The sequence below is a fragment of the Pipra filicauda genome, unplaced genomic scaffold (genome assembly GCF_003945595.2).
Source record: "Pipra filicauda isolate LSUMZ 115617 unplaced genomic scaffold, ASM394559v2 scaffold77_size3566232_pilon, whole genome shotgun sequence".
Lineage (NCBI taxonomy): Eukaryota > Metazoa > Chordata > Aves > Passeriformes > Pipridae > Pipra > Pipra filicauda.
The window spans coordinates 904,836-921,185 of record NW_024104953.1 but is presented as its reverse complement, the minus strand read 5'-3'; the positions used below and the strand labels follow the sequence as shown (position 1 = coordinate 921,185).

Sequence of the window (16,350 nt, the reverse complement as noted above, 5' to 3'; positions counted from 1 at the left end):
TGCTGCTCCAGTTTCACCAGGGTGGTGAAATTCATGCCAAGACTAAAAAAAGGACCCCCAGATTGACAATCAAGTGAAGTCAACCAAATCTGGCATTTTTTCACTAAAATTTGGAAGGAAGGAGAAGTAATTTCCTACCAGAAGAGGAATATGCTGAGAGATTCCATTGAATTTCCTGACTGTGATCACCTTCATTATGTGAAACATGGGAAGTGTTTGTGCAGCAGCTTTATCTTTTTCTGCATCCCTGGCTCCAACTGATTGCTCCAAAATAGTTACAAGGGAGAAAAAAACCCAAAAGGATGATGAAGTGGTAAGTTCTGAGCATTTCACAATATTTCCATATTAGCTCTGGCTATATAATCCCATACCTTCCACACTGGATCAGACACATAAATGCTCCTGGATGGCAGCCTAAAGAAAACCACATAAAAATGTAACTGTTACTTTGACTGTAAGTATCAAGGCTCTTTTCTGGTCAGCATTTGGTCAGCCGTAAAGACAGCAGAAGTCACTTCAGTTATCCCAGAGATCCTTTTTCTTGGAAGCTGTCTCCAGGCAGGTGACACACTGCTGGCAAACGATCTATTGAAAATTCACAGAATTTACAGTAATTAAGTGAATCCTCTTTCCTATAGCCCTCAGATCTCGTCAACATTCATAAATCAAAATGTTTTCTTCTGCAGTTTATGAGATGTGGAATATTCCCCTTCCTGGGAGGTGGTGCTCACAAGATTACCATGAAACAGGAATTCCAGCCAGCCAGCTGAAATGCTTGACAGGATAGCCTTTACTTTGAGAATATATTCCTCGGAGGCTCCTCTTGAAGACTTACTGTCTCTTCATCATCCTCTTTGAGCGTACGCAGAGAACCCAGGACATTTCTCTCATCAGGGCCCGTGACAGTCCTTGGGCAGGGCCAGGGCACACTGTGCATTCCCTGTGCCAGCACAGGCACAGATAACAGCCCCCTGCAAAACTCTTCTCGTGCACTTTCCAGGGCTGGCAAAAGCACAGGCTGTTTTTGACACAGCAATCCTTCTTCTGCTGCTTAATGAGACATAGGTAACTTGACAAGATGCTGTTTTCCCAGTCCCCTTAGAGTGCCGGCATGACCAGCATGTTGTTCTGGATGTGGAAATGCTTGTGTGTCCCTGGGAGCTTGCCAGCTCATCAACTGGAGGACATAAACAAACCCCTGCTCACTCAGCACCGGCAGCACTGTGCCAAGCACAAGATAAAAGACGTGGGGGTTCAAAGGAGGGCCGAGCTTCCAAAAGAACCTTCTCCACCAGCTCAGTGCCCTCTGCAGAGGCCCAGGATAAAGACCAAAACCCCAGCAGTGCAGCAGTCTGGGGGAAATAAAAAAGTGCAGCTAACCCTGCAAACCTCCCAACCCAACTGCTGGATCTAAATTCACCCCCTTGTTTTGTCAGGTACGCTGGATGTGCAGCTACTCTATTTTCCCTGCAGTCTGCCCAGTCTGCTCCCAGGAAGCCTTGCGGTCCTTTGGGCAGGCTTGGGACAGAAAACAAGAGAGGCACAACTGACAGCAGAAAAGACCACTTATCTGCACACTTTTCTTTGCACTTTAGTCTTGCAACTTTAACATCGAAGAGCCTTTGCTCGTCCCTTAAAATTTGTCAATGTTTTGTACGACAATTAAAATGTGCATTTGCTTGTAGGCTGTCAACAGGTTCAGCCACGTGGATCTTAAACATTTCTTTCCATGTATTTGCAAACTCCACAGTGCTTTGCATTTGTTTACACCCATGCCGTTATCCACTCAGAATGTAACTGGAAAGTATAACTGTGCCAAGAGATGCTAATAAAGTAAAACAGAAAACAAACAGAGAAGGAAGAGAGACAACGAATCGGTGCCTCCCATCTCCCAGTCAGAGACACAGAATTACAACAGTATTTTGTCTGACAGCGAAATCAGGTCTATTCCAATGCAATCTGCAGCATGAATCACATTTGCTGTGATCCCACACAACCGAGCAGTCCTCTCAAGCTGAAGATTAGAATCCTATAAGTAAAGCAGACAGTTGATAACTCTTACCAGAGATCTGTACAACGTGTCCCAGTGGGAATTCTATCTCACAAACCAGCACTGCAATTTCCAGCTCATTAGGTATTAAAACTTCATGCCCAGCGTTGAGTAGGATGCACATACCCCTGGTGTGTCTCTTGACTCTGGGCACATATTAGCTGCTCTCTGCTCTGCAGCTCTGTGAGCCAGCAGAGAAGCTCACAGGGACGAATTTACATAAAATCCACACTGTGTGGGACACGATGTGCCGGAGCCACTCTGGTGACGGTCGCAGCATTTGCATCCAAGCAATTTGGGAAGTGATGCTGAAACCTGTTTGGCTTTCCAGACACACATGCTATTACTGTATTGCCACGGTGTAACTGGAATTTCTGTCTGTATTCAGTTTTGCAAACTAGGGCAGGACAGGAGTGTCCTGTTGAATTGTCCAAGTGACATCCTCTTAATGGCAAAGTCATCACAAGGAGAGAATACGGTACAACCTCAGCCCAGACTGAAAATGCCTCAACCCTGCAACTGAGATGCTGGACTTTACCCCAGGAATGTCAGTGCTGCTCTGTTTTAGAAAAAACACCGAGGAGGCAAAAACTGTCAGGCCTCAGATCAGGATCTGCAGATCTATCAAAATATCTACATACCAACCATCACTTACACACCCCATGCAGAAATGGGCAGTAACTCCTCCATTTGAGCAGTTTTCTCAACGATCAGTAAAGGCAAAAATTCATACTAGTCAGACAGTCTTATCAAATTAATAAGCAGAGGAAGGGCAATACATCTGAATTGCTGTATCTGAATATTAGTGAAGCATTTAATGAAGTTTTCTAAATTCAAATTTTTTCTTATTGGAAAAACTAATCTGTAAAAAGCACAGATAGAAATAAACTGAGGTCGGACTAGAAGACTCAGGGCTTCTTTGAATTTGGAAGCTTAAGTGCATAAAAAACCCAGACGCTGACACACTGATCAGCAGTAGGTCTGGCTTCATAAAGTCTTTAATAAAGTGAAAAAGTAGAATCAACCACACAGGGTTTAAAGAACAGACAGTTCTCTGGTAGCTGTTAGCAAAACAAGAGGGTAAAGCTGTAATGAACCAGGTAAATGGGACACACATCAAATGAGAACACACATATAATAATTCAAGCTACATAACTAATCACTAGAGCAAAGAAAAATCTAAAATACAGATTTGAATTGGGAAGAAGATGCCTACAAATCTATCACCCTGAAAAGCAGACGAGATGCAGAGAACAGAAATGCCTCCGTATATGAAGCTTCACCGAAAAAGGTGATTAAAAAAAAAAGTAATTGACATTTTATTATCAAGACATTGATGGAAGAGATCAAATATATCAACACACGTACTCATAACTAAATCTAACTGTACAATCAATCCTACAAATGGTCAGAATTTATGACTGAATTAATTAATTACCAACAACATCAAGGGTCTTAATGGCACCACTGACACTGCACCCAGTCTCATGAGTAGTTTTTGACTACTTATTATCAGAAACAAGTTTCTATATAGAAGGTTATTTAGAGAACTGTTATGAATACCTCACAGTATATGCCAAAACAAGAAAAATCAAAGCTGAAGTGGCAATGACATATTTGTCAAGGAATGTTTTAAGCATAAACAACAAGGATGAGGGAGAACAGTCCCAGTGGCCGAAGGCAGAAGCAGGTAACGAGATCAGAGCAAGCCACACAAAACTTGGGGGGAGTGTCTGGAAAAGCTTGGCAGTGCTACGACTAACTGTGCTAGGAAACAGTCTTGCAGTGGGTTTATTAGTTGTCTCATTGCTTGAATCCTTTAAAATCAAAGCAGGACAATATCCTGTTGTGTTCAAATCTCATTTCCGTTCTCCAAACTTAAAGGAAAACACAACGGATCCAGTTCTGCCCTCAGTTATAATTGCTCAAATACCTTCTGTAATTAGACAGTTACCTGGCCACAAACCAAAACAAGCTGTCTTGGGTAACATGTTCTTGAAAAAGAAATGGAAAACTCAGTAAGAAAGGACTAGAGCAAGATTCCTTGCTCTACTCTTGAACGGGTATATTGTAACAAAACACAGGGAAATCTGATTATAAACAGGGAATGGTAACTCCAATCAAGATCAGAAGTAAATGCTCACTTAATGACAAGCAGTCAGTGAGGGAAAACACAGGAAGGTAAACATGTTGTGCTTTAAGCAGCCTACATAAAAGAGCATGCTCAGTATCAGTTAATCCATGTGGAAATCTCACATGCCCAAGGACACCAAGATCCAGAATATTTTGCAGAGGAAGGAGCATCAGGCAAGCAAAGCAGAGCTCAGTATGTTTGAAGCAGGAATGCTTGCCATTCTAATGAAGCTATCGCAGCCACTTTAGCATCTGCACAAGTGCACAGAGAAAACTAACAGTGGATACAATTTTTTTTTGGCAAGAAAATGTCTGCAGATGGAAAACCACTTTTCTGAACCATTAGAAGAGGTACTGCAGCCCAAGACACTTAGTTCACTCCAGGGAGGAAATATTTCCTAAAAGCTTCCAGGCAAGCCACATCAAATAGCAAACCTCATACTCCAATCAGAACTAAAACTTCGGGAGCATTCCAAGGACACTGCCATCTCCAAAGGGAAAGGAGGAAGTGTCACCTGAGAAGAAACACATGTTTCCAAATCTCACTTGTGCCTGTAGGCATGAGCCATCCGGTTTAACAAGATCTTAAAGCCACTGTGCAATGTTGAGCATGCTCTTTATTCACTTATTTTATTAGAACTCACAGGCTTTTTCATCCCTTTTCAAACTCCCAAGAAAGAAGGGCTCTAACCCACAGGGGCTACAGCCCATGAAATGGATGTATTTTTTCTCTGGTAGTGCTAGAAAACAGCAAAACACACACCTAAGCAGGGAACATTTTTAACACTCAATATTTTCTCCTCTTTTAAAATTTATATGTTGGAAACACATTTATTTTGAATGAATATTGATCCTTTAAATGTCTGCAGCGGCTTTGAAAACCTCTGCTGTTACAAAGCATGGTCACAGTTCAGAGATTCTGGTAAGTAGAGGTTTTGTTTTAAGGAAAACAAGTCTTGGAACAGTTTCTAAAACTTTAGCAGACAGATACATATAAATTTGAATAATCAGTAATTGTTAAGGAATGGGGAAACCCCCCACTCTGGTACCAATCTCTCCTAAGTCTCAAGAGTGAAGGAGGGTGAACAACTTCACCTCAGGGTTGGTCTGTGAAGAACTCTTCCATCTGAAGCCAGCCAGAGAACCACACTGCACTGCAGCTCACTCCTTGGCAGGCCTTTTCTGCTTTGCCTTTTTTGTTCCCTTTCCAAATTCAGTTTTGCTTAAAAGGGCTGGCCTGCTCTGTGCAGGCTTTACATTAAACTCAGCTACTGTATCCCAGGTTCTCATCCAACAGCAGGGCCTTGGCTGTTGAAACCCCCAAGGAATCCACATCCTGCTGGTGTCAGCTGACACTGTAAAATAACACAGCCCTGTGAAAGGTGTCCTTGCAGTGCCAAGGAACCCCTTTCCTACCTCATTCAGAACATGAGGGGCAAATTAAACACAGGCAAACACCGTGAGCCACACCAGGTGTCCCAGCAGACATCTTCAGGTTGCTGTTTCTGAACACTTTGAGCCCAAACTGCAACCATCAAAAAACAATTACGGTGGGCAGAAAGCCCCGTGGCACCGCAAGGTTTTACAGACACGAGCCCATTCTCCAGCTGCTCTGGAATTTTCAGCAGAGATGTAGAAGGAGTTGTTTCTGTCAGGATATCCCTTACAGGATAAGACATGACAGATAGTTTAGACTCAATTAAATCTTTAAAAACTCCACGAAACCACCTTCACACCGGTTCCCAGCTAGGAGTGGAACGAGCACTTTGCAACACGGCAGATTTGTAAGGCAGACAACCAGCCCAGTGGAAAGATGTTTAATTCAGACAGATAAAAATACCATTAATCCCAGCAATACTACAGCTATTTCTGACAGACTGGAAAGAGGGACACTACTGGAATATGTCACTGTCTCCCCAAACCTTTGAAAAACACCCTCTGCAGAACGTCTCGGAGCGATCCTGGGAAATGGGATAATGTTGCATGTTGGTTTACTTCCAATTGCTAAGTTGTATGAAAAGACATCCAAAAATACATTGTTTTTTCTCTTAAGTGATACTTCTCTACATAAGGTATTAATGCACTTGCCAAAAAGTCTTGTAGTATAATGGGAAGAGATGAGAGTATAAATATGCTATAGGTGGTGAAAAAAATGTAAAAAAGAAAAAAGGCATGGCTAATATTTTTACTTCCAGGAAATCCTACAGTTGAAGAAAATATTAATATTAAACAGAGGTGGAAAAGAATAAAGGTGTGGCACTGCAAAGACAGTGCAAATAAACTGAAAAGAAGGGACTTTGGCCCCTTTAAAAGGCCTTCCTTTTCTTTACACTTGGTTCTGCAGCTGCAGGCACTGCAGTGGACAATGCCTTTCCTAAACAAATCGAGCTCTACCTTCATAACAATTGCTTTTTTTGCCCTCTTTACTACCTCTGGAAGTCTGTGCCAGGACCATATTGTTAGGAAAGTTCTCTTCATTTCCAGCCTAAATTTATTCAAGGCCACTCGAACCCTCTGTGTTCTTCTGCCAACATTGTCCTTTAGTTTACCACTTCTTTCTGCCTCCCCAGTGTTTAACCCCGGTGTATTTATAGGGAACAGCCACATTCCAGCCAGAGGATACTGTTAGATGATTCCATCTGACATTTTAAGGGAAAGTGCCTCCTATGGCTGCTGTGTTACAGCAGTGTACATACTCCAAGCATGTTAAGAGTCCTGACAGACACCACACACCCCAAAAATCTCACAGGTCACTCCTAGTTCCTCAAGGCACAGACTGTTTATTTAGTCCAGCTGACCAAAGGATGAGGCAAAACCCAACAAAGGGGGTGGTCAAATGGCAAGGAGCTCATCTATGGCAGAGCCAGGAAAGCTGTGCTTCCTCTGCCACCAGTTCTAGATGTCACCCACTGGATCACAGCAACTGTCACCCGCTGCGTCCTCAGGGGCCCTCTGCAGCTGGAAGCACTACATTTGTAGAGTCACAATGAGGAGCCAAACCCTGCAGTGTTTGTTCCAAGTTTATCTACATTTGTTTCCTTCAGCCCTCGAGTCCACGCTGCTTTATGTCTCCAGAAGTAAACTCCATCTGATACTCATCTTCAAATAATAAATCCCGCCGCTAAAATTGAATACCTCCCCGTGTTCCATAAAAGAGGCAGTAAAACAGCAACAGGCACAAAAGAAACAGTTCTGCTTTTAGACTAAGTTTGCTATTTATGGGCTGTGATAGTCTGAGGCCGAGCCAAACACAATACAGGCAGAAAAATATGTCTCCCTAACCCCTGTAATGCAGGATTGACGTAAGAGTCCCTTATCTCTGAGCAAAAGCTGAAGGGAGTGATGCAAAACCCATTCTTACTAGTCCTCATCACTGATTCCTTTTGCTATCAGGTTGTTACAATTAAAAAGATAATGCACTTTACCTGTAGAGTAGACGCCAAAAATCCTTATAATTGAGGACTTTACACTCAGATTTTTACAACATTTAGTCTTTTACTTGAGACGAAGCCTTCCAAAGAATTGCAGGAAATTAGTCTGAAATTAATTTTACAGCTTGACTAGTAACTAAAAACCAAGCTCCTAGGAAGAAAATACAGTGTATTACAAAAACATATTTTGCAAATTCACTTTGACAAGTGGAGTCAAAGTTATTCATGCTGATACATTATCCATACTTACATTTGCTGCACATATACATATATTTTAAAATAGTATTTAAAAAAAAAAAAAAGCTTTCTGGTAAGCTACCTAACTTGGCACTTGGAGCTGACAGCATGGGGTAGACTATGGCTTTGGTGTGGCTTCAGCATTTTAAGGAGTAATAAATCCTGACTGGGATCTATTATTCTGTCATCATTTGAGATTGAGAAACACTGCTGAGAGCTCTCCTCTTGTACAACTGGAACGCTGGAAAACACTAAGAATCCCCAAGTTAACGCATTTTTTGGTAGTTTTTTGGTAATTTGCAGTGTTAGAGTTCGGAAGGCAAAGAATTTCAGCCGTTTTGTAACACTTCCCACAAATGTTTCATGCCAGAAGCCCCTACCATGTGCCTGAATGATTTATGCACCAGAATTTAGGCTTTAAATATTATGAACTATGCCTTAAAAGTACAGCTGTGGTTGCACAGTACTTGTTTTTCCCATTAAAATCTGTTGCCTAGGAAATGACCCCCTTCTGCCATTAAAAGACTCCAATGTGTAGTTATTCTTAAGCAGTTACTAAAAGGTAAATTTAATGCAGTGGGATGAAAATGTTTGAATTGCATTGATGTTTAAGGGAGGAGAAACACATTTGTGCTGAAGTGAACACTGCCTGGTGTTAAGGCTGCCATGGGAAAAATACATATAATAAATGCTGTATAAAATTACATCTTAATCTAGTGTTAATTGCTTAGTTTATTTTATCATCCAAGAAAAACTCAGCACAACAGCCACCAATAAATGTGCACTGCAAAGCAGAATAAATACTGGAATTCAAAGGGAGTCGTGGAACTACCCTAAACCCTTCTAAATACATGTCTAAGCAAAACTGACACAGAGCAAATAGGTATAGTTCAGAAAATCTGGAGAGAGAAACACTGTGAAATACAAGAGCAAAGTTATTTTCCTCTGTGCAGAGCTAAAGGTTTGGCCCTTTAAAATTAAATAAGCAGAGGTAGTTTTTAAATTAATGCATCCTTAAGAAAAAAAAATTAACATCTTTATGCCATTACTTATCTCAAAGATGCCCTCTAATAAGCACAATCTGGTGTGTAGACACACTGCCCAGGAAAAATCTCCAACGCACTTCCAGACTCTTTTTTTAAAGCTTATTCCATAAAGATCACTCTAAAAATAATGGCTGATAATAACCTAACCCTTGCCTTGCTCCCACCAAGGACGATGGTGGGAAGCATATATTATATACCTGCAGCTTTTTCACAGCTCCTTTCCCTGGCAGACCTTGGTTTCATGTTCTTCACTGCTTTCAGCTCTTCTTGCATGTTTAGAGTCTCCAAAGGACACGGGATGTCCCTCCAGCCAAGGCTGTGGCTCAGTGGTTTTCAAGGTACTTCACTGGTTTCGGAATGAAAAGTTTAAACTGGGACACTGGGATTGGAGCTCTCAAGGCACTGGCCTTTTGAACTCAGAAACTTTTAGGAATGAACTGCATCGTTAAGTCAGGAAGGACCAGCACAGTTTCTGCAGAATGTGAAGCAAGTTTATATGGTTAATTTGCCATAATTCCAGAAACCAGGACTGTCGCCCCCGGGAGCCTGGACACCGCAAGCAGAGACATCTGAAACTTGGCATCAACGTCCCCTCTCCCATCCATAATGTAACAAGGCCCTGAACAATTTACTTTGATGCAAGCCTTTAAATAAAAATGAATAAATAAATAAATAAAAGAATTAAATCAGGAACTTCCCAATAAATCCCCTGGGCAATCGATTTATTGACGCCCATCCCATTATCAACACGGTAACACGAAAGGGAACATATTCAGCAGTTATGCCAGACACCCACTGCAAATCTTCACAGCCTGAAAACACCAAACTACAACATGGTACCTCACCAGCCCTAACAGCCCCCCAGAACACTTCTGTTGACAGCGAGAGACTGCTCAGCAGTACCAGGGACTTCCTCCTGCTTCCACCTGATAAGGAAACCGTGAATTCATCTCCTTGGCTGTACGACACAAAGCATTAATCACAACCTGCTTCCACCACAGCAAAACACTACTCCAGATGTTTAACCTCTGGAGATGTCAAGCCCGTGTCTCTGCTGATTTTGCAAATCCCAGCAATAAATACACCTAAAAATACATCAGTGACAAGCAGGAACACGGGCAGCCTTTTTTACTCAGAGCTCTGCAACCTGATTTTACCAGGTACCAGAGGAGCCACGTGGTAAAAGTTCAAAATATTATGGACAGCTCTTCCTTGCTGTGCTCCAAATATTGTAGTTGAGCAGCAACAGGTACAACAGAAGGGCCACAATGGTGATCAGGGAAATTCTGAGATGCCAAAAGAGTTTGAACAGCGCTGTGAAAGCCGACACACAGTACAACTGGTCACTAGAAATTCATTTAATTAGCTATGAGAGAATAATTAAAGGAGAACATTGTTGTACAGTGGTTGTGCACAGATAATGAACTCAGACAGGAAATTGGAAAGAATAGCCACCAGACAACTGAAGGTCCAGAACCGTCCACACAGGGTATGGGCAGCAAGGACTCAGGTGCTGTACAAAGGCACATTGTTTCCATTTTATGAATTTGGATTTGTGTTCTCAAGGGAAAATCCCTACTTTTATTTAAGAGAACTTTCCAATGCATAAAATTTTATTTGCTAAGAAGCACATGCACCACACTCTCAGAAGGTGCCCCGGTTCCTGTGTTCGAGGTTCCGGCCAAGAACCGCCCGGAAATTCCACTTCAACAGCCTTGGGAATTGTCCTTTCTGACAGCAGAAAGCCTGAGTGACAACCCATTTTAGAGAACACCATATTAAGAGGTTAAATAATTATTTTAAATATCCAGTTACATTTTGGTGACATTTTACAGACATGGAGCACTTTTTTGGCAATTATTCCATGAGTGTAGGATTGAGCGCACACCTACACTTCATTTAATATACAGCGAATTGCATTCCCAACCCGGAGCAGATGTACAGAAAATATTGTGTCCCCATGTCATTCCTGATTAGCCAATTCCTGTCATTTTAAGGCAGTAAGCTCGGGAGATTTGCACTGGAGCCTGTGCCAATTGCTACAGCTCGGCTGCCAGACAGGGTGTTACATGAGGTGGCGTCTTCAGCACAGAGGTGGCTCTCAGGCTGTGCCAGCTGGACCTCAGAGCACAAGTTTGAAGAGGGGGGAAAAAAACCCCCACAATCCCACAAAAGGAATTAACTCTCTATGACTTGCCTTTCCCTTGTTAAATTCAGTTCCTCCTTATTGCTAGTCAGAGGGTGATTTCATTTTGACTCCGGTGTTCTGTTAGCACACCTCCTTCTAATAAACCCTTTATTTGGTTTATATGAAGAGCCAATATTTGGGTAAGAAGAATGATCTTTTAGGTAACAGACTTTCCTGTTGCTGATGTGAAACAAGGTAAGCACAGAGGACTCTTCTAATATTTGCCCAGATGAGAAAGGAGGTCAGAACGTGTTTTCATTTACTCGTGTTCCTGCTGACGTCAAAAGACAAGTTTGCATGAATGCCATAAAGAAGCAGGATTTAACCCTCCAGCAAAACCTCTGGGAACACTAAGTTTGACTGAAGTAGAAGAAATAAGAAGCCTTATGAGAAAAATCAGAAGTGTCTGAGAGACAACACTGACCATGGCATTGAGAGCTCTAGGATTCCTTCGGGAAGACGCCAAGGTCAGAAGGCTTCCAGGGAGAGCGGCTGGAGTGCCTTCAGGGAACTTCAAGACTTTTGGGAAAGACGTCTTTGTGTGGCCTCTGGATCCACAGTCTCTGGACCAAACCATTTTTTTTCATGTTAGACCCATTCTGCAGGATATTCCCAAGGCCCTAAAATTTCTAAGGTGCGACCACATTAAAAGCTGGGGTAACCATTAGGATATGTGGGTTGGGATAAAATAGGATGCAGACACAAACTGAATGCTATTTTAAGACTTGTGGTGGTAGCAAAAATCTGCAGAGATTTGAGCAGGAGTTCTCTCACTGGTCTTGGCGAAACGCCCAGTTAATCCCTGACAACACCTGAGATGTTCAAGAGGGAATTACAGCACAAAATCCACTGAGCTGATCTCACATCCCACTTTGTACATCACTTCATCCAAAAGCAGAGGGCTAGACTTAATACTGTGATTAAATCACAGCATTATCATGTGCTTAGTTTCACTGTCCCTGATTTCTTCTTTCAGTTTTGCATTTCAGTTGCTGGTAAACAGCCACGTGACAGCAAGGTTTCTGCTGAACTTCACGTATCAGGGCAACTGTTCTGTCAATGATATACACTGAAAAGCAAATACCGAAACCAGCCCCATCCTTTCTAAACTGAACCCAACCAAACACACCTAAACACACCACATGATGTCTCCTAGGCTTGTATGATCCAAACCACAGACAGCTGGAAATGCAACTGGATTTCGAAACAAATTTTCCTTTAGCATGTGCTGTAGGATAACTGGGTTACTGTTTGAAATCAGAATCCAAGTACAGCAAGAGTATAAAAAGGACTGACCTTTCTTTGCTAGGTTGCTGTTGGGTTCATACTTCTCAATCAGCACCTGAACTTGTTCTTGTTTCAGGGGTGGATAAAGGATCTCGTTTAATCGTGGGTCACGCTGCTTCAAATTTATAAACTCCATCATCTGATCAACAGTAAGGTACGGTTTGCTCTTGGCACCGCTGGAGAAAAATTAAAGCAACAGCAAAGGCATCAAAACACATTTCCTTGAAATCTTGTTCAATGTTCTGAAACTTCCCAGGGAAACTGAAACAAGATTCAAAGTATCAAACAACAAAAACATCCTCCCGCTGTGTCTCTGGGCTAATTTACTTTGCCAGCATGTAACGACAAAGACTCTCCATCAAACTTGCAGGAGGAGGATCTTTAAAAACCTTCAGCATTACTGACATCAATGGGAAGACTTAGAGCAATACTAAAAGCCTTCCATTCCCCTGAATTCCTGGAAATCAGCTATTTAAAACAGTAAAAGAGAAAAGGACGTCGAATTCAATGGAGAGCTGGCCACAAACACTCCTTCCTGGCCCAACTATTTGGGTTTAATGCTGAATAACAGTAGCCCTGATTTCATTATTCCAGGATTTGTTTGGGTCTTTTTTATTACAGACCTGCTAAAAACCGTGAGCCCCTTTGCAAAGCAAACAAAAAGATGCCTATTTAGAGAGGCAGTAAAAAGAGCAGAGCTGGGTACAAGCTGTACCCAGCTGGAGACCCAGGAAGCCTCCAGGCCGGGTGATGTGCCCGGGGTTGTCTGTGCAGCACCCAGGACTGGCCTATTTCTGCTCTGGCAGAGAGGAATGGAGAGCCTGCCCCGGGTTCAGCGGGAGCAAACTAGGACAGGGCTGTGCTCCTCCGAAACCTCAGCTGCAGAGAAGACAAGCCCGACAGCACAGTGTCAGGGCAGCAGCGCTGCAAAAACATCCAGTAATTGCTTTGGTGGTCTTGGAAATTGCCTTGTTTGGGAAATTGCCTTTCTCTCCTATTGCTTCACGTTCCGACTCCATCGATCAGGATGTGCTGGAACTGGGAAGTGCCCGGATTTGCCGCGAGGGGTGAAGCACCACGAGTCACAGAGCTTGTCACAGGACATATGAAATCAGCTGCAACCAGCTGCTAATTTAATTTCACGGTGAGAATTCATGATACACAAATCCTAGAAGTTACTGCTTTTTTTTTTTTTTGCAGCTCTTAATTAAGCTTTTGGGGGTGATTATACGTATTCTCGTGCCTATTGCCTGGTGTTACTGCTTATTACTTTTCTTCCTTTACTTTCTTGGAAGCCTAAATGACCCTGATCCATGTGAAAAAACCCAAGACCTGGCAGTTCTGCTCCTCTAGGAACAAATCCTTTAGAACTCCAGCTATTAGATATGGAGGCAAAAGCTTGGGAGAGAAGGAACCCAAGGTTAAATAACAGCCCCGCTTGACAATTAAATCTGTTACTGGCAAACCACAGTCTAAATAACCTGATTACCACACCCAGCCCAGAAAATCTGTGAATGGGGAAAATAAGTAAACATATAAATAAATGAGTGTGTTTTCTTACAACTCTGAGAAGATGTGGTCGATCTCAGGCCGAGGGCAGAGGTTGTTTAAGAACACTCTGTACACTTCTGGCGTGAAGTCGTCTTGAGGGATTGAATCATTCTGTGAAACGGGGGGAAAAGAGAGTGAAAGAGAGATACAGCACTTTTATACATTCTTTGTAAACAGATCACTCACTATTTGGCTTCTCTAGGTTGCAGGAAAGAAATCAAAAGGAGCCCAGATTCTGCAGAATAATAAATCCCCCTGAATAACAGAGCAGCTTAGAGGGTACATGTTTAAAAAAACATACAAACACTTCTATCAGCTTCCATAAGGCACAGTTCTCTGTGTCTCTGAGCACCTGTGAAGGAGGAGGAAGGGACATCTCTCCATCTAACCCCTTATCTAGAGCATAAATAAATGTATTGGTCCCAAGGAAGAGTGAGGTGGCTGGGCAGTGGTGCTGAGCCCAAGTGCTTCAGCGAGGGAAACAGCAGCATTACAGAGGACAAGGACATCACTCAGCTTTCCAAAGCTTTCACAGAACTGGGGAACAACGTGGGTCACTGAGTCATTACCAACACACATGTCCAAGATGCCACAATTCTGGGCAAGACTCACACAGCGTAGCTTTTCCATATATCTTTGTCCTAAACACTCAATGGCAATCACATTTGGCAATCACATTTCTTATGCAGGAACCAATAAAAGTGTTCTCCTAATAGAAGACATGTCAGGGGTTTTTTTTCTGACATTTTCTAAAATTTAGAAAAATTTACATTTAGTCCTGCTTCTTGATGACACTTTCATCATCCTCATTATATTTTTCTGTGAAAAAAAAACTGAATTGCTGTTATTAACTGGAGAGACTTGAAAAGTCCTCTGCATGAAGCTGGAGCATCCTTAATCCAAAGCTATGACATGGGCCCACGTGATGCCTCTCCACAGCTCCAAAACCTGCCCAAATCTGACGGACTGGAGAAGGAAAATGGTAACTTGGACACAAAGCTGTTTGCTTTCCACACCACTGGAGCCTGGCTGTGTCAGAGGCGAAGCTGCTCATGGGGAAATCAGTGCTTGTATTTATTCTGCCTGTCCAACGCCGTTGCCAAGGGAACAGGAAGCATCAGTTCAAGCCTTTGCTGGACGGAAGGAAACTTTTCTCAATTGTTCCTGCTTTAGGATAAAATAAATAAAGGAATGGCACAGGCGGCGCTTTGTCTCCTGTCAGCTGTGAAACCCACAGAGGCTCCAGAGGGTTTTGTCCTGTGCTGCTTTCAGCTGAGGGTTGGACTGTCGAGACCTGTATTTTCCCGAAGTCCAGGATTCTCAAAGCTTGGGAATTTTCTTGTTAAAGCTGGCACCCCACTCTCCCCTGTCCCCTCTGCCTGTAACCCCTCAGCCAGGGCATTTTAAACATTGATTCTCTAATTACCACAGAACTACAGTCTCCAATCAACCTACTGTATGTTTTCCTTTACGGGGGATTTGAAGGTGCTCAGCTGAACAAATGTAGGTCTCCTCCAATAACCTGAGATCCAAGCTTTGATTTGCCACTCAGTTCCAATTAAGAAAACATCCCTCAGTTTCCCTCCCTGTATCTCCAAACACCTATGACAAAGAGGAAAACCAACACGAAGTCTTCAGGCATAAGTACAGATAGTTTTAAAAACTATTTCCCACCAGCACCATCATCCGTGGGGGCTACAAACCACAATTATCTAGATGGGAGATGAGAGCTTTTGCCACCCCAGGCACAACCTCAGGCAACTATATTTGGATTCCCAAAGCCCGTCTGCCAAGAGAGGGATTAAAATACACTGCCCCCTTCCTCAGCCTGGTCTGAGCCATCCACGTTTCAGAGGAACCACCCACACACCTTATGGGCTCCTCTCTTTTTTGAGACCAATGAACAAAGCACAAACTTGCAGCAGCACCACATGAAAGCATCCCTCATTTCCAGCTTTCCTTAACACTGGCATTCAATTTTATCCTGTGATTAAGACTCTCCACTCATTTCAACCACTGTTGATTTATGATTTGTCTGGTAACCTGCCTGCTTTTATAACAACATCTGTATCCAGTCTCTTACATGTTTGAGAGCTAATTCCGATTATTTGCACAGACAGGACTCAATAGGAGGTTATTTTATTTTAACAGTCAAGCTCACTGGTGCTTCATTGTGAACCTCTACACTAAATGCAAGGCAGAAACCAGCCTTCACAGCCAAAAAGGCAGCTAAAATAAAGCTCTTCAAATTCTATTTAAGGCACTTTTAAACAAAACCAAAACAAGCAAAAATAACCAACAATAACAAAAAGCAATGTCCCTTCACAAAAAGCAAAACCCCCTGATATCCACATCTTTCACGCTGCTGGAGTCCACAGTTCTTCCAAGGTTTTATTGTCCTGTAGCACAATAGGGCAGAAGAGCTGG

General features: G+C 42.6%; 1 protein-coding gene across 2 annotated transcripts in view; it reads right to left on the bottom strand.

Moving 5' to 3' along the window:
- PLCB1 (phospholipase C beta 1) overlaps window positions 1-16,350 on the bottom strand; it is a 334,613-nt gene that overhangs the window by 109,011 nt on the left and 209,252 nt on the right. For both annotated transcript variants that reach the window (XM_039389844.1, XM_039389845.1), the window contains exons 8-9: window positions 13,934-14,034; window positions 12,382-12,548 (exon numbers count right to left, since the gene is read on the bottom strand). In XM_039389844.1, the coding sequence (XP_039245778.1) occupies window positions 12,382-12,548; window positions 13,934-14,034 (268 nt within the window). The remainder of the gene's footprint in view (window positions 1-12,381; window positions 12,549-13,933; window positions 14,035-16,350) is intronic.